The sequence below is a fragment of the Cyprinodon tularosa genome, unplaced genomic scaffold, assembly GCF_016077235.1.
Source record: "Cyprinodon tularosa strain WSP-4 unplaced genomic scaffold, ASM1607723v1 ctg15, whole genome shotgun sequence".
Taxonomy (NCBI): Eukaryota; Metazoa; Chordata; class Actinopteri; order Cyprinodontiformes; family Cyprinodontidae; genus Cyprinodon; species Cyprinodon tularosa.
This window is the reverse complement of record NW_024038331.1, coordinates 418561-444160: the sequence shown is the minus strand read 5'-3', so window position 1 is coordinate 444160 and position 25600 is coordinate 418561. Positions and strand designations below refer to the sequence as shown.

At 38.2% G+C, this 25600-nt stretch overlaps 1 protein-coding gene across 1 annotated transcript; it reads right to left on the bottom strand.

Moving 5' to 3' along the window:
• chrna11 (cholinergic receptor, nicotinic, alpha 11) lies at positions 1–25600 on the bottom strand. Its single transcript, XM_038279420.1, has 10 exons — positions 25389–25600; positions 19320–19459; positions 18144–18188; positions 16373–16482; positions 16209–16288; positions 11254–11421; positions 10963–11157; positions 6504–6590; positions 2787–2896; positions 1–731 (listed from the first exon to the last, which is right to left on the bottom strand). The coding sequence occupies exons 1-10, from the start codon at positions 25438–25440 to the stop codon at positions 9–11; spliced, it is 1710 nt and encodes a 569-aa protein (XP_038135348.1). The 5' UTR covers positions 25441–25600; the 3' UTR covers positions 1–8.

Here is a 25600-nt window from a genome sequence, read left to right as displayed (position 1 = left end):
CCCCCCCCTCAAACAAAGTCCTTAGAAATAGCTTCCACAAAGTTAGGAGCCGACATGAGAATGGAGATGGTGCAGATGATGTTGAAAACACTAAACGCCACCAGACAGAGGCGGTCAATAACAGCACCTGCGAATTTCCACTGATCAGCCATGCTCTCCGACTCATCCTGCTCTCTGAAGCGGTCTGCCATGTAGCGCACCTCCTCCAGGATAGCCTGCAGCTGAGGGTCTCCCATCACGGACGTCGAGCACCCTCCTGCTCCCCCTCCAAACCCCCCGCCACTAGAGACAGTGCTGGGACACCCTATTGTGTCCATGTTTGGAGTTGGAGGAGGGGGGGAGCTGCAGAACTGAGATGGAAGGTGAGGAGGAGGACTTCCAGCCACCCGGGGAGGTCCAACAGAGATGTTATTCCTCTGGACGGGCTCTGAGAGCACAGAAGAATCCTCAATGCTCTGGAAACCCATATAGAGAAGATTCCCGTTATTGTTGGCACTGGTTTGCAGATGAGGGTGTCCAGCATGGAGGGGCCCCGTCTGGAGAGGTGTCAGACTCTGTGGGTGCAGGGGGTGGAGGGTTGGATCAGGAGGGTTTGGAATGCTGCCGCTCTGTGATCCCGAGGAGCATCGCCGCAGGTGAGGGGCGCAGGGAGGTCGTTCTGGATCGTCGTTCTCCCCTGGACGCTTCATCCTGAGGAACCAGGCTACCCACTGCAACAAAACGATCCGCACCTTAAGGGAGAAAAGAAGACGTTGAGATACAAACCTTTCCACAGCTATTCACTCTCCTTAATGTTTTTCACATCTTGTCGTGTTGCAACCAAAAATCTGAATGTGGTTAATTAAGATTTCATTTGCCAAAGACCAACAGTAGGCACTGAAAAATCAAGGATGGAAAATCAGGTTTTCAAAACATTACAAGAAATAGGAGAAGAATGGTAACTCTGGTGGAGCTGCAGAGATCCACAGCTCAGGTGGAACCTGTTACCAGCACAGATATGAGTGCTGCACTTCATAAAAAGAAAAAAAATCATTAGTTCTTGTGTTGTCTGGTAAAACCTGTGTGTGGGACTCGGCGAAAATATGCAGATCAGATTAGATCAGAATGTTCCTTCATACAGCCAGAGCAGCAATGTGAAGAAAGACTCAATCAAGGTTGAGTTATTGTCAACAATCCTGAATCCAGTCAAACTGAACATGAGCTTTTTCTGCAAAGAACATTTTCTGTCTCTAGATGAGCAAAGACAGCCGAAACATGATGTACCTAAAGACTGGAAGCTTTAATTGCAGCGAAACATAGTCTGACAAACCATCAAATCAGGAGGACTGAAACTTTTTCTTATTTTATTAAAACACATCAAAAATCATGGATCATCATTTCAAAACTACATAAACTGCTTTAATTTGTGTTGCTGAACTTGAAAAAGACATATCTTAGAAACATTAAACTTTATGGTTGTAACATGATGAATTCTGAACATTTTCAAATGGGATGAATACTTTTTGAAGGCACCGTGAGCCTCTACAGGAATGACCTTTAATATTGACTACCACACTGTTATAAAAACACTACAATCATCCCCTCTTGCCCTCCGCAGAGCTTTAATTAAGTTGATCTAAAAGCTTCTGTGGTTTGGATGCTGACTCTGTTTTCAATGTTGTGGTTTGTTTTACTCTGCTGCAGCTTTGTCTTTGTATTAACATCGTTTCAAGTGTTGGTTGGTTAGAGTCCCTCAGGCAAAAAATAAAAATTCTTTTAGCCTTTGCCAGATTTCCTACAGAGACTCCCAGTTACTTAAAAGTGTAGCCTTATATTGAAACTGTGGACTCACTGAGATGGACTGTGTGATTAGCGTTTTATTACCCCCATGAGCCGGCAGAGCAGTGTTTCAGTGAGCTACAGAATTAGATAAAAAAAGCACAAATTGGTTTGGATTTAAAACTTCTGTTCCTCTCCTTCTGTCCAATCCATAATAGAAAGAAAAAAAGCCCATGTGTCTCATGTACAGGCAGACGGACCCAGCAGCATCCAGATGGGGGTCTGGCTGCTAAATGAGACCTAATGTCCAGATGACTGTTCAATTAGTGTCTGCAGAACATCTTCCCAAGTCAGGTTTCCGACACTGATGTTGTTTTTGTGCAGTGGTCTAATTATGAACTGCACACACTTCACGCACTAATCTAAATCTCATCAATTAGTTTGCTAATTGGCCATTGGATTGTCTACAAAGGCCATCCATCAACAGAACGTCCTTGCAATGTGTCAGAGCAGAAGGCACCAGCATGCACAAGCAGCCTGCAAAGTTCCACATATCATTAACTGAAGCCATGTTTTGCAGGGGGACGCAGAAACCAGTAAATGTATAGTTAAAATTATAAACAGTGCAGGAAAATAAAACCCAAAAACTTTCTATATAAAGACTTGATGCTTTTTTCCTGGAACAGAAGGTAAGAAAAACAGAAGCAGAGAACAAGTCAAACTGAATCCATCCACATATCCAGGGTGCTTTGAAAAGCATGCCTGCTGTAGTTTGCGATGAGGCATTTGATGAAAACACGAAGGAAGACTGCCACTGCTGGATGAGTCACTGCCAATGAAGTCGGTGAAGAAAAAGAGAAAGTGGCATAGCAGCATACTGTTCACTTCCGAGCGAATAAAAACGTCCCTGAGAACTGGGCAGAAAATCGGGGTTACAGAAGGAGCGTGTCAAGAAAGGCTGAGTTCAGCTGCAAAATGACTAAAAGCATGATAAATGTGTCTTTTAATGTGTCTGAGCTCAGCCTTACCCATTTTGGCATGTTTCCTCCGTTTGGATCATGGTGATGATACTGTAAAACAACCACTGTGGCAACGACTGACATCCCAACGATGATCATTATGCTGGCAAAGTACTGACCTGAAGAGGAGGAGGAGGAGGAGGAGGAGGAGGAGGAGGTGAAAGCCCTGTAATGATTCATTTAAAGTCAGACCGGCAGTTTCTGAGCTAATATTTTAGCCGGAAAAAAAAAAAAAAACACTGACAAGGTTAACATCTCATTCATACACCTTCTTGCTACTGGAGTTCGCAATAAAGTTTTATTTCTTTCTAAGCACTTTGAGGTCAAAGACTTAAGTCATATTTAGATTTTTAAGACGTAAATCAATCCATAACGTCATTTTAAACTTTTCTGATGCCGGATGTCATTATAAGAGCCTACTTGCTTATTCTGTTCATGTCAGCAAAATCAAACAGATGAAGATTAAGGTAGTTAGTCTTTATAAAGGATGAAAAAAGCTGAGAGCAGCAGCTGATGTTTTTTTTAAGCTTTTAAACTCAAGGTGTTGTGTCCTGAGAAAAGATTTGCATCTGTCTCTGGCTGAGGTTCCTTCCCTCTAAAGTTAATTCTCAGCAGTGTGGCCGCTATAAATTCAGTCCATTAAATTTCAGGGTGAGCAGGTGTGTTTTGTAAATTCAGCTTCTTTTTTCGGGGTACTTTTTTTTTCAGTTTCATGTTATGACACCGTATCATTTTCTTATAGTAGGATAGAGTGTTTGATAATGATACCCTGTGTGATAAACCCGACAAACTGCATGGCCCTGCAGATCAATGTAGTTCAGCTAGACAATAAATGAGCCAGCAATCACCAGATCATAGATATATGAAAATAAAAGGAGAGATGATTTGGGGAAGGAGACACCAAAGGGCCTTTTGTTTCAGCAGGAAAATAACTTGGCATTAATTTGGACCAACCAGACTGTACCTTTGGAAAAAGCAAAGCAGGAAGGATAAAGAATAGATTAAATTGATTTTTTTGGGGGTGAGGTAGTGTACTGAATTGATTTGCTGTTTTAGAATCAGATTTGAATTTAAGGGTAAGATTAATTAAATGTGACTTTATTCAGTTAGATTTGTCTCTAAGGCTTGTTGTATAGTGCAATAGGGTTGGAAATAGTTTAAGCACATTGGAACAGAAACGAGTAGAACCCTAAGAAGAGATGATAGTGGAATAAAAGAGACAGAAAAATGATTAAAAAAGAAGTAAAAATTGTGAAATGCATTTATGAAGAAGAGATGAAAAGAATATGTATGGTACAAAAATAAATAGAAAAGACGAGGAGGATGACTGAGATGAAAATGGATTATTAAGAACAACAGGATGTTGGGAAAAGTATCACAGGGATTTAAAGGACAATCAAGATTTAAAAATATACAGTATATTATAAATAAGCTAAAGAGGTGGAAAAAGAATGAGTCTTTAAAATGGGTGTTAAAATGGGTAGCATAATAAGGTATGAGTGAGATAAAAATGAATGAAAAGTAATGAGAGACGAGAGGATGAATGTTCTGAACAGGGTCTAAAGGGGGATCTAGGAGGAGAGATAGAAAATTGTATGGATAGTAATTAGGACTGGGAGAAAATGCTTTAAGAAGGATAAAAGACAATAAGTGGAATAGACAGAGGTGAGCAGAGGGTGTGTGAGGGATCAGTTAGATGATATGATGTTTTAAAGGGGATGAGGAGGGTTAGTGGGATGGTGAACTGTCATAAAGAGAAATGAATGGGATAAAAATAATCATAAAGATCTAAGAGGAAGATGAGAGGGATGAAAATAGATTATAAGGAGGGCTCATGATGATAGGTGGGATGAAAGGGAAATAAAAAAGGATGAGGAAGATAAGTGCGTTAAAAAAGAGGTATAAAGAGGGATGAGGAAGATAAGTGGGATAAAAAGGGGAAAGAGGAATAACAGTTCTATGATGATAAACTGTTTTAAAATTATGGACATAATCTTTTATTAAACTATGATTTTTGTCAAAAACTGGAGAACATTATAAGGTAATTGTTCCCAAAATCTAATTTAATTTTTTTTTAATTATCAGACAATCAGTATTGTTTATCAGTCATTGTTAGTCCTTTAAGAAGAGCCACCAACCTGTCCTCTAATTGGACAATAACAGCATAACTAAAGTACAGCAGTCCTGCAGAAACAGCTCAAAAATAGAGGTGCATTTTCCAGGCGCACATATAATTTCCTCATTGGATTGGTTGACCCATTACTTCTTGCACACAGCGTATTTTTGTCTAAATGGTTTTATTTATGATGGATGAACATTACTGTAGCGACTACCAACCACCTTTTTGTCGCTTGTGGGTGCGGGGAATCTGAAATTTAACACGCTTAAAAGAGGAGATGGAAACCAGGATATAAGGTATGGGCGTTCCCATTTATTGAAGTACGTTTGTATATGAACAAACTTTCCAAACAATCCGAGTAGCGGTCTTTACATCAAGTGAGATGGACAGGTAACTATGGAGAATGTGAAAGATAACAGAGTTTAACCGGAGGACGCAGGCTATTGTGTGCCAAAGAAAGCGGTAAAAACCGTATGACCTCCCGTCACCCAAAACCCTTTCTGCCCCCTCACGTCTTACCTATAAAGCCTTCCCCTCCACACCGCCACCAGTGGTAGAGCAGAATATAGGTCACCGCCACCCAAAACAAATAACCCAGAAACAAACCATACCTAAACACAACAACTATAAATGGCTCCTACAATTACATTTTTTTTTCTCTTAACAATTGTTAAGCAAGGTTCTTTCATTTTTGTGGGAGTTTGTTTTTATAGAATTTTTTTTTCAAATAAAAATTCAAAATCAATATTTTATTTTACTGAATTATTATTTAGTACATTTGTATTCATTATTACTTTTTCAGTTTTGTGTTATTTGAATTGCTTACGGTAAGTTAATTTATTAAGTGAATAATAATAATTGAACTTTATTGATCTCACTCTGGAGAAATTGACCTCTGAATTTAACCCATCCCCTTGGGGAGCAGTGGGCTGCCACTGTGCGGCGCCCGGGGAGCAGTGTGAGGTTAAGGGTCTTGCTCAGAGAGCCAGAGGGGCAGCTGTGGGGATTGAACCAGGTACTTGCAACCTTCTCAGAGAACAACTGCTCTAACCACTAGACCAGCACTCCCCCATAATGGAGGTGTATAACAACTTTTAAGCACAACTTTATGTATCTACGGCTCTACCTTAGTTGGATTGTACGCAAATTAATCTGAACTAAACACAAACCTTTGTAGATGTTGTAATCAAATTATATTAAATGTGAAAGAAAACTTCTAAAATGGGAGGATGAGTATGATGAGGGTCATTAATGAAGTGGATTAGAGGGAAAACTTGACTCAAAGAGGGAGGAAGAGGATGAGTGGGATTTACAGAGTCATAAATAGCACTATATGGATAGGAATGGTGTGGGGGTTAAAAGAAATTAAAAAGAGATGATAAGGGGTCATAAATTAGGAAAATGAATATTAAAAAAACTTTTTTTAATGGTAAATGGTGATGCAAAGTGGACATAAAAAAGGATGTGGAGGATTTGGATAAAGGCTTTGTTCAGAATGACGAGCCAGATGAGTGGCTTATAAACAAGAAGATGTTATTTTTAGTGATGAGAGGAAGTAGGGTGAAAATTGATCTAAAAAAAAAGTAAAAATTCTGCTGTTCACATACCTATGAGAGGGACAGAGTCAGATGTGGCGGGCATTATCTCAGCAACCAGCAGCATAAAAACAGTGAGAGACAGCAGCACGGTGATACCTGCAGGTAAACACAGAGACACAGGTGGTTTTCTGATACTTCAGCTGCACTTCGTTAGCCAGTCGATATTGGACTTAGGTTTCCTTGTGTGTTCAGTGTTTTGATAAACGGTTAAGGCTCATGATGAGATCTGGTTCGATTTATGTAAATTAATCAGTAACGTTTATGTAAAACCAAAACAGCAGAAGAAAATCCTCTCAGACTGAGTCAGAGAGCTGGAAAGCACAGCTTATTCTCTCTGTGTATCCACCTCCACATCATTTAGTACCATCCCTGATCCAAGTATTCAATTAAACCCCTGAATTTAGAGGAACGCCATCCGATCTTTAAGTGGTACCATCAGAAGTGACATTCCTGTACTTTCTTAGAAGACAGTGTGTACCTCTTCCTGCCCGCCTCTAATCAATTCAGTAGCCTTAATTATATTGATAGGTTAATTAGCCTCTTGTGTAAGACTTGGCATTTTTCCCTCCTTTAGAGAAACGCTGTATAAACCATTGTCTACTGAGGTTGAGGATATGTTTTGACAAAGCTGCCTTGGCTTCCCTCCCACTTTCATTCCCACTCAGTATGTTAAAAACATATTATTAATTTAAAATAAAGTGAGAGGATGGAGCACCACAATATCTCAAGGTGATGTTAAGTGAAAACAGGGCTGATGTTAGTAGTTATTTCATCTGAGTTACTCAGCTTTTCAAGCAAAAGACTTAATTTATTTCTCATTGAATTCAAGGTGAAATTCAAACACTAAATGCTGTGGAAAACAATCAACTGTGAGTGAACAAGAAAAAAGATGTTTGATGTTTTCTTTCCTAAAAAGCTGAAGCAGTCTTCGCTTCGGGTCTGTAAAATCAAGATAGCAAAGTCTTTAAGGCTGAGATGACAAGATCGTCAGATCTTTAAACAGGCTGATGGTGATATTAAAGTTTAATATTGCTGCATACTGCCTTCATTTTTATCCTATTATAGTGTCACTCCTTCGTTTCTTACTTGGTCTGTCCTCTATCACCCTTTTTCTAATTCCTCTCTAGACTTTGTTTCCATCTTCCCACACCCGCCGCTCCCTGTTTGTAGATATCCAGTAATCCCTCTCCTCTCTCATCTTCTCTCGCTCCCAGTTCGCCTCTTTTGTACCCCCTGATTATCTCCTGAGCCTCCCCTGTGCCTTCACTCTGCAATGTTTCACTTTTAAAGTCGGCCTATATTCACAACCTCGGTCTGAGGGCACTGAAGTCGGAGATTTGATCTGCTTATGGACCCTTCCTCCTGGATGAATCAGATTGCTTTCAAGTTATGCTGCAAACATTTCTTTTTTTTTTTTTTTTCCATCGTGTTGTTGATATTTTGTGTTTCTGGACCAGCACAGATTAAAACATTTACATAAAGAAATACCACCTCAGGCAGACAATTACTATGTAAGATGCTGAGGTTATATCGCAGATGCAGTCCTTAACTATAACCAAGAAATATTTTATTTGCACAATACAAACACACACTTAATGGCCCTTCTAAGCATATAGACATGGTGAAGAGATGTTTACACTCTGAAGAAACACACATCAAGCCTGAAAGCATATTGGCTACAGCAGCAGGGACTACTCCTGTCAGCTAAGAAATGGAGGCTGCAGTTCACCATCATTAATAATAACAGATTAGAAAAAGGGTTGCTTGGTCTTCTTTGTCTCAGTGTCAGCTGTGATATTCAAAAGGTACGACCAGAAAGACATGGAAGCATGGATCCACCCCACCTTGTAATAACAGTTCAGGCATGTTTACTATGCACAGCGTGGGCTCCTTAGTGCTGATTGATCATGGCTTAGATCCCACAGCCTGCATTAGTATTGTCCAAACACTCTGACTTTAACAAAATATAACTTTTTGCAGCAAAATAAGCTGTTTCTTTTGATAAAAAGCATTCTAACCTTATTTAAGCTGTTGCTCAAACCTAATGATCTTTCGGCTCTCTTAATCATTATCTTAACAGCTTAATTTCTCCCCGTGGAACTGTCCGGACCTCATAACTGCCCGACAACTTAAATGGCTACTTAACACAAGAGATTAGGAATAAAGGATTATTATTAGATGATTCACTCAAGAACATATAGGGTAAGTGAATCAAATGATCACAAATATGATAGTGATTAATTTTAACAGTGATACTGAGATGCATTTAAACCATGCCCAGTATTATAACTTTACCAATGTAATTAAAAAGAGTATTCATCTTGTTTCCATTAGAAAGGGCTCAGAAGATCTGCTGGTAGGTATTCTTAAAAAAGCAAACTTTTTTGCAAACTAAGTGTCCATCAGTTTACAAATGCAAGGAACAAAGCAAGAACTTTCTGTCTTCTAAGAAAAAGGTATTCAATTCAGTCCTGCAGGCAATACTTGACCTTCTGAGTAGCTATATTTGCCCAAAAGACATTTCCAAATGCCCCCCAGAGATGGCCCACTGGAATATAACACATGCATCACTATAATGATCATTTGTAATCACAAACCACTGGACCCATGCCTCTCTGTTGGTGTTCCATGGTCATGTGGTGCTACAAGAAACCTCATCGGTATCTGAGATTTAATTATGGTTATTAGAACCAGTTGATGGGTCTTATATTAGATATTTGCTGTCACATGTTGAAAATAACACATGTTTAGTCTAATTTTATTCTTTCATTCATTGCTTTTTTCTGCTTATATAAGGTCAACCTCACAGGGACAACAGATTTATGAGAGAAACCCAGACATCCCTCTCCCAGTAAACACGCTCCAGTAGGGGAGGCCATTTATTGTACCGTTTATCTCTATCATGACATGTTTATCGTCATGATAAGATTTCTAACTTATTTTCTGAACGATAAATTAGAATCAGTGATCCTTAAAAACTCCAGACAGTGGTTGAATTGTCAAAAGGTTTAAGTTTTTACAATTTTCTATTCTTTTTCATTCATTTTTTCCACTGGGGCATTGACACATTTACAGATACGATTCAATGCAGGATGATCAGGGATATAAGTAATGCTTCTTTATGGAACTGATGTCCTGAAGAAGCTGAATTTAAATACTGTATGTATATTCTTTAGGAGATAGGGTGAGGAGCTCGGTCATTCGGGAGAGGCTTAGTGTAGAGCCGGTTCTCCTCCACATTGAGAGGAGTCAGTTGAGGTGGCTCGGACATCTTCTTCGGATGCCCCCTGGACGCCTCCCTCGGGAGGTGTTCCAGGCACGTCCCACTGGGAGGAGGCCCAGGGGACGACCCAGGACACGCTGGAGAGACTATGTCTATCGGCTGGCCTGGGAGCGCCTAGGGCTTTCCCCAACAGAGCTGGAGGAGGTGTCTGTGGAGAGGGAAGTCTGGGAGTCTCTGCTTAGTCTGCTGCCCCCGCGACCCGGTTCCGGATAAAGCGGGAGACGACGAGTACGAGTACAAGTACGAGTATTCTTTAGGAGTATTATTTATGATTTTAATGCTTTGGTGGCTATAAGCAGTCACAGCCATAGAGTTACCTAAGAAAAACTGCAAAGACGTAATGTTTTTTAATTTTATCGTCGCTTTTATCGTTATCACAATAACATTAACCAGTATCATGATAAGACTGCATATTGCTCAGCCCTACTTTCCAGCAAAAAGAGTTCCCATGTCAGGTTAGATGTCAGGCAGGTTAGACAGTTCCTCTAACGAGTTCTGTGTAAGCCAGAAACATACCTGAGAAATGGCCTGGAAGCATCCTGATTAGATGATCTAAACCAGGCATGCACAAAGTACTGTTCTTAAGGTTCGCTGTCCAGCAGGTTTTAGAGGTTTCCCTTTAGCTTCAGCACAGCTGATTCTGATGATTGCAGTTTAGCCAAAGCCTGTTAATCAGGAATCAATGAAAGTCAGCTGTGCTGGAGCAGAGAAACCTCTGATCAAAACTGACTGGTTTTGGTGAAAAACAGCAGCAGCAATCAATCTATTCATCTTCTGATTTATCCTGCTGCCACTCATGAGCAAATAACCAAGATATTAGAGCTCTTCCACTTGACTCCAAACCTGGAAGTTACAGTTCACCAGTTCACGTTTCTGCAGAAACACATCTTTAGACTATAATACCAGCTGCAAACCACTTCAACTCACCAAAGATAATGGTCAAAACCCCCCAAAAAAGCACCTCATATAAAGGATGTTAAAATGGTATGGTAGGATTTCCAAGTCAGACACAATAATACAACTCCATGTCAAGGTATACACCACAGCTGAGGGACACAGTCATAATTCCTTGAAGTGGAGTATTCAAGAAAACTTCTATGGCCATGAGTATCTCATGAATGTCATTTCTTTCTGCATATTCCTGAGGAATGAATTTGGCATGTAGAGTAAAACTGATCCACTCACCCAGAGAGATCTTTTCTCCAGAGTCAGCTGGTAACACGAAGATCAGGAGGGTCATAGAAGAAAGCAGCACACACGGGATGAGCAGGTTCAGGGCGTAGTAGAGCGTCCGTCTTCGAATTGTAATCACAAACGTCACGTCTGGGTAAGGCTCCTGGCAGCAATCATAAAAAAGCTCATTTCTGGTTCCAGGAACACCTAAAGGAATGCAAACAGAGGAACTGTCCCTGATTATTCATGAATATTTTTTTTTTCTTTTTAAAAAAAAAAATCAAGATGTTTCCTCCCTCTTACCGACTAGATCCCACTCTCCATTTGGCATGTATCCTGAGATGTCTGCATCAATCATCTGGAGGTCCAGCAGCCAGCCGTCATAAGTCCAGGAGCCAAACTTTAACTCACATTTTTGGATGTCGAATGGGAACCAGCGAACATCTACGTTGCAAGTACTCATAAAGATTCCTGAGAAAACGAAAGTGAGATTAGAGGGCAGGGAGTTACAGCCAAACAATCAATGGACAAGATGACTGTGTTGCCCCTCGCAGATTCCTGCAGAGACAGACCAATATGGGGGCACTGAGGGATCAGATCACCCTTGCACATATCAGAAAAGTTCTCAGAGTTTTTATTCTTTTTTATTTTTATACCTAGTATATATTTTTTTAAACTCTGTTGCACAGCCAAGCAGCAACAGTCCAAATAGTTAACTGTTTTGGAACTCAGTATGCAGCCTGAAGAAAAGAAAGCTGACACCAGATAACAAACTGCTTCCCATCAAAGACATGTCTATAAAAATCCTGGTGCTTTTCTCCGCTCCTCAGATTGGCTCTGCCTCGTTTGCCATCACACAGCTGTTCGCAAAGCATCAGCATCAACAGAATAAAACATCCACAGCGGAGCTGAAAAAACAAGATTACAGTTACTGCCCTAATGAGATTGCAGCCTTTTATCATGCAAAATAAATGCCCTCACATGTATGCATCACCACGGCACCCTTCCCAGGGTGTTATTCCTGGAAATCGCAATGATCCGCACAGCGGTTCATTGGCAAACTGCGGCTCTTAATGTACTTAAAGGACAAAATTAATCAGGCCTGTTAAGACATTCACACACACACAAACACCAAGGCAAAATGTCAAAGAAGCCTTGCAGCTCACAGAGACATTCATTGTGAGCCTGTCGACACGCAAATGAGTCTTCAGAGTTTGGAGGCCAGAGAGAAGAAGTCAGCAGAATGAATTCTAGTTTCAGAGCATGCATTCTACGATTTATGCTATGAAATTATTTTCAAGGGCTTTTTGGTCTTGGAAAATTAGTTCTTGCCCTTGGTTTATGGGGACAAATTGTTTTAGTAATAAAATTATTTAGAACCAGAAGGAACAAAGATAAAACAAAGAAAGTTTTTCCATTTCCTTGCTTATTATTAGGAATAAGTAACAGTAGTGGGAGGTATTACTGAAATTCCACCAACATAGTAAATCTGGACCTAATGTCTAATTCCTTAAATATGCACAAACTGATGGCCAATTAAACTAATTCTGATTCTATTGAATTAAACTCTTCTATCAACCAAAATTTTTGTTTAGAGATTATTCTCTTCCCTATAACAGGAGTGTACGACCTATTTGCCCTACTATCAAGTGCCATTAAGTTGATTGGATTTTTAGGTAAGAAAAAAGAAATATATTTGCATAAAACTGAAGTGACAGTACTCTAAATAAACGTACAAATAAATTTTTGACTTTTTATTAAATTCAGGAAAATCCTGAAAATAATTCTGAAAGTAAAAACTGATGTTATTTGAGACAAAATGTCATAAAAGACAAAAAGGTTTTGAGAGAAAATATTTTTTCATAGAATAATTAATAGAAAAATTGACATTTGGAAATGATTTCCAAGGGAAAAAAAGCTCTCTCAAAAATATTTACATATTTTCTCTCAGAAGCATTTATTTTACTTTTAGATTTTTTTTCTCCTTTCAGTTCACTTTTTTTCTTGATTTTAATTATAATAAAAAAACAGCATACAGAGTAATAAAAATGGGCTAAAACAAAACAAAGGTTTTGTCTCTTTTTATTTTTCAGTTTAACTTGAGTTTGTTTTTTTCAATTCTAGAAAATGCAGTCTTTGCTTGGCAATGAGAAATGTTTAGCTGTTTTTGCAGATATACATATATGTGTGTGTGTATATATAACATTTTTGCAGTGTTTGAAATGCTTAGTCCTGACAAGGAAATAATAATTTTATTTAAAACAATTCATTTTTTTCTTTTCTTTTTATTGTTATTGTTATTTTTTCTATTTTGATGGCAGATCAGCAATAACAATTTACATTACTTTATTAGAAAGAAATGACATAACAGTCCTTCCTTTACGGACCTGAAATAACCCAGATAAGACAAAAACATCCACCTATCCTTCCTTTTGCTTCTCCTTGTATTTCTGTGTCCCCTTTCACAGCAATACCAAATGACCTTGAAGGGGGGAAAAAAAAATCCTATTGAGTTTTCTTTCATTGCTGTCACAAAGCAGCGGCAAAAATATACAGCAAAAATCACTTCCTCATGTGGCATTACATGGCCTTGAGAGCAGACTGCCCATTATAAATGGCACACAGTCGAGATAAGAGCCAACACCTGCTGCAACTTTTGTTTGAAATGTCATCAATCAGAGCAAAGCAGCCACAACTGGGCATGCAATGGAAACCTAAGATATGTAGTATAGTCACATATTGGCACCCTGGTAACTATAATGATAAAGAGTCTTAAAAGACTAACTTGGAGTTAGAGCAAATTTAGTAATTATGGAAAAAAACTTGGTAGAGTAATTAGAAATCGTGCTATAAATAACCCAGACTAAGAGTACTCAATAGTATCCTATAATGTCAGAAATTGTTCAGTTTAGATTTCTCAAGAGAATGCATTTGAAAGAAAATCAGTCCCACGGCATAAGCGGTTATTTACTGTACTTTGTCATGTATTTATTCTGGTTTTCACCCAAAACAGCCATTTGTTGGCAAAATCATTTCATCTTACTCTCATCGCACCAAAGTGCACACATAGTTAAAGTTTTGCAAATTCCCCATGTTAAATGTTTATAAGATGGAAGGGAAGAAAAGCATTTATTTTTCAATTGGCGTGTAGATAGCGTGACAGAGTGTGGGGAAGAGCAGACTGCTCTACAATAGCCACACTTTGTAGCAATTCTCATCAGTGTTTTTTAAAGGTTTTTTTCCACCTCTATTATCCTTCCTACGGTGCGTTGGAACAAGATAAATATATGACCTGATGGAGCCCAATGGCGAGTGGCTAAATGGCCTTTGATTCGTATTATTTCATAACGCTGAAAAACAGAAACTGATCGATTACCAATTAAAAGTTCCTAGAAACTGAAACGTACTGAGAAAAGTGAATAAGAAAAGGAAAAAGTTCTACAGAGACACCATAGCATTACAATAAGGATTTATAAGGATTGTTTTGGGTAACATCAATCAATGATTTTGGAAAGACAATAATTTCTTAACATGGGATGTTTTTCCCTAATAAATAAATGTACCACAATGTAGTATGAGATCATACTACTACAATAAAAGATGAACTCATTTTAAGACCATGTATCAATTTTTACAAGTTGTCCCAATGAATTTAGCTGGCATTTGACCCAGGATGCCTGTAGTCTCCTAATTACTGTCAGTAGGATGCTCCAACAGTGGTCAGCAGCTCTAACTGCAGTGGTGTCATTGATCAGGCAATCAAAAATCTCTCCTCTTTCTTTTCCACACCTGAGCTTTTCCTTTAAACCTTCCCTCTGCTGACTCTGATCTAAATCACAGCATAGGGGAGACATAAATACACTCAGCAGCAATGATTCAGTAAATCTGTTCCATGAGCTGGACGATGTCCATGCTTTTTACTGTAGTGGGTAATTGAAGCTTTAACCTCTTGACTCTGCAATGGGACTCACTTTGAGGCTCCTTTAATCTGGAACAGCCGGGGAAAACACAGAGTAAAGACTTGTGAAATCTCAACGGGGTTGTTACCTTTGCAACAGGAGGTTTAGATAAAGGGAGGAAGAAGTTAGCGCTGTAAACAGTTTATATGAATACCAATGCTGTTTTTATATTGATGAAATATTTATGTCAAATGTAGAAACAAGAAGGCATGCAGAGCCTGCAGGATGAGACGCTGCACCTCAGGGAAATGAGGTAAGAGACAAAGAATGAAGAAAGAGGGAATTTAAACAATTTGAACTATGCATAGTACCGAGCAATGCCAAAGTATTCACACCACTTCACCTTTTCTACATTTTAGCCATGCTGTAACCACAATCATTGATACAGGCAGTAGCGTATCATTGTGACGTAGAAAATATAGTCCAACCTTCTGAATTTCTTTTAGAGGTCAGTTCATTAAGTCACCAAAGATAATCTCAATTGTTTAGTCTTAACATAAATTCCTGTTCTTTAAAGGCTGTAAAACTTTTTTGGAGAATATTAGAGAACAAATAGCATTGTGAAGACAGAAGAAGGGAGCATACAGGTCAGGCATGATGTTGGGCAAAAATTTAAAGCGGCATTATGATATTAAACAAGATTTCATAACTTTTAATGTTTCAAAAAGCCCTGTTTAGTTTATCATATGAAAACTGAAAGAGTATAATTATTCTGGAGACACACTGATTACAGAAGTAACCAAGAAGGCTGTGGTAACTATAGAGTAGCTCCAGACAACTACAGCTCAGGTGGGAAAATATGATGGCGGTAGACCCATTATTTCAAGCATTGCAAAAACAAAGCCACTGCTGACAGTGAGCTATAATAATTACTGCTGTAGTTTACTCAAGATATGTAGAGAAAGCTGGAAAAACAGGAAGATAGAACTCAGGTCAGTTTAGATGCATAACACCACTATATAAGAGAGCTAACAGGGAAAATCCATTTGTTATGTAATCAGAGCTGCAAGGTAAAGGTTTAGATCTAATGCCGAGCTCTGAATTCAGCTGAAAATGTGTTGAAAACTTTAAAAAGTGATGATCAAGCAAGCTTTTTGTCTAATCTGACGGAGATTTAGTTTATAAAAGCTGCAAATATAGTAACAATGAATGCATTTGCAATCTTGATTCTTATTTGTAGAAAAGGGAAATGCATCACAACAAATATGAATGAAGTACTTTGAATTTAGTGGCTGTAATGAGGTTTAAAAAAGGTTTATGGTTTATGAAGAAAGTAGGTACAGGAAGAGAAAATCCAACCTGGAGGCAGATACTTGGCATAGCCACTGGAGTTCACCAGGACGTTGGTCTTAAACGTGGAGTCGAAGTCATCATCTGCACTGAGGGAGGACAGGGAGGGAAATGTCACAACCTTTTGATGTGCAGGTGTGTGTGTGTATGAGGTTTGTGTTCAGGTGTTTTACCTGTTGTAGAGCAAAATGTCTGGAGTCCAGATCTGATCGGTGGTGAAGCGAAGATTTTTCACCCCAGGGTGTTCGCTCTGGTTCCACTGCAGGTAGTGATCGTACCAACTCTGTAAACCCACAGATAAGATTATACGGACCAGCAGATTTACAGGAGAGATACTTTATTATCAGTTCAGCCTTATCAGAAATAGAAATATACAAAAAGATCTAAGAGAGGAATCTAATATGCAGTTGAAACATGTGTGAACATTGCATGCCTTCTCAGAAAGTTCACACCATACAACAGCAGCATACAAAATTAAACATTTGCAAAGACTGCAGCAAAAATTATTCTTCAGCAATTTCTAAAGAGAACCTTGTGCACCATCAACAGTTACAGCCAGCAAGCATTTGTCTTCATTTGAAGTATATTAATTTCTACTATTGTTACTTTTTACTGAGAAGACCAATACAGTCTTAAATAAAAAGTATATAATCAGTTAATTGATATAAGTGATTGATATGAAATGATAAGAATGATAAGGTCCTAAAAAAGGTTTTAAATTCACACAAAAAAAGAATCATTAATCAGATTCACTCCCTGTATCATCAGCAGGTGTGTTGAGCTCGATTAAAACTGTTTTGAAGCACACAGCTTTGCATGTTAAGAATGTCATGGGGGGAAAACATCAGCAATAACATTAAATACTGTCTAATTAAGGATCATTAAGGATCATTACCAGTCTTCCCAGAAGATAATCTCCTAGGAAATTCAACATAAAATCAAGATGGTGTAAAGCTCACTGGTACCGTAAAAGACCAAAGATTTATATTCCCAGCTCTTTAGTCCATGGTAATCATATTAAGGTTAAAGTTATTGGTGTTATTATCACTAAACCTCAATAAGTGTGTTTCCTCTTGGACATATTGCAAAAAGAAAATCAAATATCTAAAAAAATAAAAAATAACGGAAACCATCCAGGAAGCTGAATTATAACCGAATAACAAAGTTTTATTTAAACTGCATGGTAGGGTAAGGGTTAGGTTTGGATTTGAGAAAACCACATTGATTCTGCTTTATAATATATATTTTTTTTACAATTGTAATGCTATTTATCAAGCTTAAGCTTGCTTTAAATACACATTCCCATAAAGTCGAGCCTTTAAAGCTGCACATCTGCAAAACAATAGCTGCAAAAGAAAGATGCTAAAATGTTAATTTGCTGATCTGGGACATTGCGAGAGCTGTGCAGAAACCAGTGTTTACAAACCCTAAATAACCCCAAGCAATGCTGTAAAACATAGTGGATAATAATCCCTGCAAAATGATGTAAGATGGAAAAATAGTTATTATAGGGAATGCTGGTAAAGGTCTTTCTACAACACACAGAAATATGGTGTGAACAAGACTATAGATACAGCTTTTCTAACATTATGGCATCAGATCTGCTGTGTGACTTTAGATTACACTTTAGTGGTGCAAGAGCCAACAATTGTCCAATTTAACAAGGCTGAACAGTCTGTTTTTTTTTTACAATTAATGCATTTGCACAGTTAAATTAAGGTAAAGACTTGCTTTGTTTGTAGGTTTTTCTCCCCTTATTTCCAATTAGCATTCATTTAATTGGTACTTTTCAAAGAGAGACCTGTTATTTTTCCAGCTCTAAATTTAGAAATACTGGGTTACGGCGCGTCTTGTGACCTTAATTGGGGTGTTACAGATTATATAATGTGGTTCATAAAAACTGCACAGCTAGAACACCAGAAATGTGAAACAAACAGTCCTTACCATCTGAAGCCACATGTTGGAGGTTAACACCTGGTTCTTCTCATCCTGAAAAACATTTCAATGTATTTTCTTTGAATAATGTCATCTGTGAATCAAAAGACAAGTTTTTTGGAAAGTAGCAGCAGATTTTAAAATATAACAAATGAAGAATAACAAGGCATGCTTCAAGTTTCCATGGTCTGCATAATTAGTTTGATTCATGCATACGATGGCTGTAACTAAATTAGGAAGAATTAATTAAGCATGTTAGTGAACATTTATAGCTGTAAAGCTCTTTTCTTTCTTGTGATCAGTTGGGACTCCCTAAAAAAAATCTAGTCGAAGGCTGCCTTTTATGCAAGCTTTACGATCCAGAGACATTTTACTGTGGAAGCTAAAAGTAGAATCCCAGTTCTCTGCGAGAGAAGAAAAACTAAACATCCCTTTAATATTTCAACAGTGAATATATAAATGCTCTATTTAAAAACATTCCTTTAAAATTAATAACGAAGAAAGCACTTTTAATATATTCAGTTGATAAATTACCATCAAACATCCCTTGTATAAGTGAGTCTAACAATGGGTCTGACGAACTGAGATTTGGGGCACAGATTTATTACATATTGTAAAATCCAAGTCTTCCCAAACAGTTCTGTGGGACTCTCCAACACACAGGAGTTTAAAAGAAAAAAAATATATAATATAAAATTATTAAATCTCTTCAGCACAGGAATAAACAGTGATGTCACTGTACAACCTTAACAAAAGGAAGGAAAAACATCAAAAAATAAATAGGGGGCCAAGAGAAGAACCCTGTGGAACTCCATGATAAGAACCTATTTAAAGGTCCATCAAGCTAAACAGGTAACTAAATAAAGTGAACTATTTAATGCCAAAACTAAAACTGGATAGCCCACAGATCCAAAGCCATGGATCTGATTTCAGTCTTTGACAGCCGATTGCTCTGCATCCCTAACAAGTTCTTAGATCCTCTAAGAAGAGCTGATTCATCAAAGTCCAATTTTAAAGGGCAACTTTTAGTCAGCAAGCTGTAGATTTCTTAAGTAATATCCAGTCCAAAGACATTAAAGACTGTTTTAAAAAAAACTGAGACATTAAATTTAAAAGACATAATGTTGGATTAATACAGTCTGACAAAGAGAGATGTAATTAGAGCAAATGCTTGCATGAACCTACCACATCCATGATCTGTATCAAATTGAGAGTAAAGTAGACCTTCAGAGGATGGGAATCGTTTCCTACTGGCCGCTCCATTCGGTTGTAGTCCTTCAGGAGGTTTTTTAGCAGGTTCCTCTGGTGAGGCCCCTGCACCGACACTACAGAGACAGCAAAGCAGGACTGTGTGATCTCCCATAAAATCTCAAACAAAGATTATTACAACATTAAAGGAAAACCTCAATCAGTAAACTAGAAATGGGATTTAATAACACCCAAAGACAAAAGTCGTTTGTAATAGATATTAATCAGAACATTTTATTCAGAGAAAATGAACCTTTACATATAAGGTCAATTTTAGGGAAATGCGACTACGCTGAAAATGTTAAATGGGGTGAAATAGGAAATTTAATTGAGAAATTAATCCGGTGCTTTATCATGGGAGGAGGCATGATGTAAAAATCCTGCTCTTCACTTAGAATAAATTACTTAACAATTATAACAGAATAATAGGATCCAGAGGGAATTTAAAAAAGAGCTTTAAAGGGAAACTCAAAGAACCCTTGATAAATATTAACAAACAATATCAGGGCACAAGTCGCTTGGAGGTCAAAGTGAAAAACTGTTTTGCATAACTTAATGCATCTTTCTGTCTCACTTCGGGTTTTTGAGATCCTTAAGTTTCTATCATCACACTATGTGGGCCCAAAAATGTAAAATCCTAAATATCCTTAACAAATAAAAAATCAACAAAATCTTCATTTAATTTGTTCTAGCAACAAAATATTTTTTGTAATCCCACCTTTCTAAAAAGAAACAGAAAATATGTGCATATATAACAGAAAAAGATCATATTATATGAAAATAAATCATATTAATATTAATATTAGCCATGCAAATATAAAAAGCTAGAAAACAAGTTGAGCCCTGTGGCAGAGATAAAGATATATGCTGTGGAGATAACAGCCAGACCATCAAGACAACTGGGAATGTTGCATGAAAGCATTAAGTTTATCAGAAAAGGTCTTCTTCTACTGAAGGTGTTTGAATTTGTATTTGTTCTCCATCTATACAAAGTCTCTCCTGATGTCAGCAGTTTGTATTAAATCTAAACTCTCTTCCTGCAAATGACCCAGTTGCATATTTATTTCTGAAAAGAGGCTACTTATACTGTAGTTGTAGCTGCTTAACAGACAGCTATAGGAAAATAAAGTTTTGTCACCTACATTACATAAACCCTGACAGGTAAAACCCATGCTAATAACTTTGAGTAAAGTGCAACTGTCACAGACAATCGAAGCTGTTCTGGTGATAGTAGTTGCTGGCAGGAACACAGAAGAACAGTAAGATGACGTTTATCTGACTCCTTTCAGAATGCGTTTAAATTTCACCAACAAGAGGTCAAGTCTCCAGCTGCACCCAGGTGTTTGGGCTTTCTCTCCACAATTCGGAGGTCTTCAACAGGGGTCCATGACCCACAGGGGGTCCACGGAGTTACTGGATGGGGGTCGCGAAAGTTTTGGTTGATCAGACCTTTTTTTTTATATTCCCATTCTTTCCCATTATTTTTTCCACTAATTGAAATGTTTTTAAATACACATTTACAATAAATTCAACACACTGCCGTAAACAGATAAATGGAGGCAGAAGATGTCTTTCAGTCATCAATTCAGCGACACACAGGAGCTCTTTGAAGCTGGGCACCGTTTCATTCACAACACCTGTCCCATCAACCAGGAGTCAAAATCACAAATACTTTAATAATCCCAGGGAGAAATTACTTTTGTTATATTACTCCATATGTAATAGAGAGACTATAGGACCAGTTTGATATAACACAGTTTCATACAATATATATAATTAGGGGGTCCCCGGTCTATCTCGCCATCAGTTTGTGGGTCCTTAGCCTAGAAAACGTTGAAGACCCCTGGTCTACATAAACTACTACTGAAATGTTCAGTTCATGAACGTCAACCCAAGCTGTAGGCTTTGCTACCATGACTTTGTGTAGGATGGCCATTGTGTTATACTTAAGTACCTGACTTTTATTTTCAAATTTGACTTTAGAATCATTGATGTTTAACTGGCTTACACTCGCTTTTCCTTTTCACTACATTTTTTTATATTTTTTTTATTTCAGAACCACAAATTAATGTGACCTTTTGATTGAAAACCACAGTAAAAGCAAATCTCTGGAAATGATCACTTTCTACCCTTAAAAAATAGCCTTTAAACACAAACAGCCATAAGCATTGTTTTACAGCTATACCAGGTTGACCAATCACTGTCACAAAAAAAATATATTTTAGATTAAACCATTACTCTTGCCAGTTTGAACACATTTATATTGCTGTACAATTTCTTCCTGTTTTAGAATGATTTTTTTTTTGTATTTTTAACAGAAAAACATTGAAGTCCAATCAGAGTACAGTTATAAAGCTTGTTTTAAGACACCCATGGGCGCTTAAAGGTGCAGCAGAAGCTAGAAAAATGCTTAAACATAATCAAGGATGACTAAAGTAAAAAATATTAATTTGCTTCACAGTGAATCAAAGAGAGAGAGCCAAAAACAGGAATTTTAAATTATTGAATTTCTGTCTTTGTTGATGTGTAGGACGTTGAATGATCCAAAAGTCTGACCCCAGCAAGAACTAAATAATAATCATCAAATGTTTTTTGTTTTTTTCCTTTTGCAGTTGTAGATCTTCAGGTCTGTGGCTAAAATGTGAGGCTGTGGGTGTAATTATTGTTTTCAAAGTTTTCAAAGATCTGTTCTAATTGTTTCTGTCAATGGATCCAGAATTTCTGAAAATATATTCAGTTTGCGCATGAATAGTAGATTCCAAGGTTTTCTGAAGGTATTTTTGTTTTTCTTTTAACTCTGGCAGCTATTTTCACTTACTTTCAGTCAAATCATGAACTTCTTTTATTTCTTCTGTGTTAAGCCAACTAAACATCAAGGTTTCTGGCCAGTTAATACCATAAACCAGCCATTACCCACCATTTTTACAACCTTGCTACACTGCATATAAATAATTTTCATATAAGCATCTTAAAGAATTTTATGTATAATATAGTCAAATGTCCTTATATGTTCTTGAGATTTTTCTTTCTAAACCTTTTTTTAACATGGTAGATGCAGATTGCTCAAAGGGGAATAGAAGTACCAAATAGAAAAGAGACAAAACGATCAGCAGCTGAACATAGCAGTATAAAACATCCCAAAGTCAAGGACTCAACCCACAGACATTTTAAAACCCATTCTCCAATATCACACGAACCAAAAAAGCTCACAAAATAAATTTTGAATAACACTTAATGGTGACGTTGAGATGCATTTTGAAAGATGACAAGATAGGCTGACCCTGCAGAAGGTAATTTGTAAGAAAAGACTGGAAATATATAAATATTGTTCATGGTTTTCTGTGAAGCAGATAGATAGATAGATAGATAGATAGATAGATAGATAGATAGATAGATAGATAGATAGATAGATAGATAGATAGATAGATAGATAGATAGATAGATAGATAGATAGATAGATAGATAGATAGATAGATAGATAGATAGATAGATAGATAGATAGATAGATAGATAGATAGATAGATAGATAGATAGATAGATAGATAGATAGATAGATAGATAGATAGATAGATAGATAGATAGATAGATAGATAGATAGATAGATAGATAGATAGATAGATAGATAGATAGATAGATAGATAGATAGATAGATAGATAGATAGATAGATAGATAGATAGATAGATAGATAGATAGATAGATAGATAGATAGATAGATAGATAGATAGATAGATAGATAGATAGATAGATAGATAGATAGATAGATAGATAGATAGATAGATAGATAGATAGATAGATAGATAGATAGATAGATAGATAGATAGATAGATAGATAGATAGATAGATAGATAGATAGATAGATAGATAGATAGATAGATAGATAGATAGATTTTTTTCATCTGCAAGCACAAACTTCACAACATTCTGTCAACTTTTGAGGGGGAAGGTTTATTGCTAGCAAAACTTAGAATTTGGGAGTGATTTTAAAAACTTCTGCATTAAAAAAGGAGAAGGATGACAAAGTAAGTGAGAGGAACATCAGGGACACTCCAGGCAGTTTGCTTCAAAGCCGCTCACAGTGATGGTAAAGCTCTGGATGCCTCAGAGTTTTCTCAGGCTGCAGCAACACAGTCTGAAACTTTTACATGTCCTCCTGTCTTTTATGTCGGTTCACTGTTTGATCTACAGTCTCGTCGCAAACTTAAACCGAACATCATCTCAATGCTGCCACTCTTTTGCCTGTAGGGAAAGTTCACCGACCGCCTCTCAGCTCTGTCATCCCTCGTCAGCCCGAAACACACACAGTTTCTCAGCTGCAGCAACAGGAAGGCGAGATGCAAGATGCTGATCTGTATGTGTCATTAAACTGATGTGATTTCCCGCAAGGAGGAGGAGGACTTGATGTGTGTGCAAATGTGGTCATAAAGAAAATGTTGGAATGATGAAATATTCTGACAGCTGGGATCTTTCTGCAGACTGCATCTGTTGTCGTGGTGTCAGTCTGCCTGATATAATATATCATCTAGGCAGAGAACATACACTATATTGCCAAAAGTATTTGCTCACCTGCCTTGACTCACATATGAGCTTAAGTGACATCCCGTTCCTAATCCATAGGGTTCAATATGACGTCGGTCCACCCTTTGCAGCTAGAACAGCTTCAACTCTTCTGGGAAGGCTGTCCACAAGGTTTAGGAGTGTGTTTATGGGAATTTTTGACCATTCTTCCAGAAGCGCATTTGTGAGGTCGCACACTGATGTTGGACGAGAAGGCCTGGCTCTCAGTCTCCGCTCTAATTCATCCCAAAGGTGTTCTATCGGGTTGAGGTCAGGACTCTGTGCAGGCCAGTCAAGTTCATCCACACCAGACTCTGTCATCCATGTCTTTATGGACCTTGCTTTGTGCACTGGTGCACAGTCATGTTGGAAGAGGAAGGGGCCAGCTCCAAACTGTTCCCACAAAGTTGGGAGCATGGAATTGTCCAAAATGTCTTGGTATGCTGAAGCATTCAGAGTTCCTTTCACTGGAACTAAGGGGCCAAGCCCAGCTCCTGAAAAACAACCCCACACCATAATCCCCCCTCCACCAAACTTTACACTTGGCACAATGCAGTCAGACAAGTACCGTTCTCCTGGCAACCGCCAAACCCAGACCCGTCCATCAGATTGCCAGATGGAGAAGCGCGATTCGTCACTCCAGAGAATGCGTCTCCACTGCTCTAGAGTCCAGTGGCGGCGTGCTTTACACCACCGCATCCGACGCTTTGCATTGCACTTGGTGATGTATGGCTTGGATGCAGCTGCTCGCCCATGGAAACCCATTCCATGAAGCTCTCTGCGCACTGTTCTTGAGCTACATGAAGTTTGGAGGTCTGTAGTGATTGACTCTGCAGAAAGTTGGCGACCTCTTCGCACTATGCGCGTCAGCATCCGCTGACCCCGCTCCGTCAGTTTACGTGGCCTACCACTTCGTGGCTGAGTTGCTGTCGTTCCCAAACACTTCCATTTTCTTATAATACAGCTGACAGTTGACTGTGGAATATTTAGGAGCGAGGAAATTTCACGACTGGATTTGTTGCACAGGTGGCATCCTATCACAGTTCCACGCTGGAATTCACTGAGCTCCTGAGAGCGACCCATTCTTTCACAAATGTTTGTAAAAACAGTCTGCATGCCTAGGTGCTTGAATTTATACACCTGTGGCCATGGAAGTGATTGGAACACCTGATTCCAATAATTTGGATGGGTGAGCAAATACTTTTGGCAATATAGTGTATGTCTCCAGACAAACAAGAATACATCAATCTAATTGAACTCTCTACATGTCAATAGACAAGCAAACAGGTGAGCAGTACTCTTGCCTTTCTCCTCCTAAAATCTTTGTTTCTCTTTAAATACATAGAAAATTAACTAAAAATGAAAAAAAAAACACATACCCCACACTACTATATTCCAATGAAATACCAGAAACCTGAATGAATAAGGAGGAGAGATGAAGTCAGGCTCACCATTGATCAAAGCGAAGAGTCCAGAGAGGAGAAGAGCCATAGAGTGCCACATCCTGTTCGGGAACAAACGGAAGTAAAAGAAACAGGATAAGCTTTAGATGTTACAGGAGAAGGGGATGAAGAGAGGATGGAGATGGGAGCAGAGACTCGGGAAGCTGCTGGAAAATCTTTGCTCTGCATCCAGTCGGTATCAGATGGAAGCAGCATGAGCA

What these genes read in the sequence shown, in the direction of transcription:
- chrna11 (XM_038279420.1), bottom strand. Translation starts at nt 25,440, where the DNA reads ATGTGGCACTCTATGGCTCTTCTCCTCTCTGGACTCTTCGCTTTGATC. An exon ending in ACTCTTCGCTTTGATCAATG is followed by an intron (nt 19,460 to 25,388) that starts GTGAGCCTGACT and finishes CTGTCTCTGTAG; the next exon opens with TGTCGGTGCAGGGGCCTCAC. An exon ending in TGCCAAGTATCTGCCTCCAG is followed by an intron (nt 11,422 to 16,208) that starts GTTGGATTTTCT and finishes TCGTTTTCTCAG; the next exon opens with GAATCTTTATGAGTACTTGC.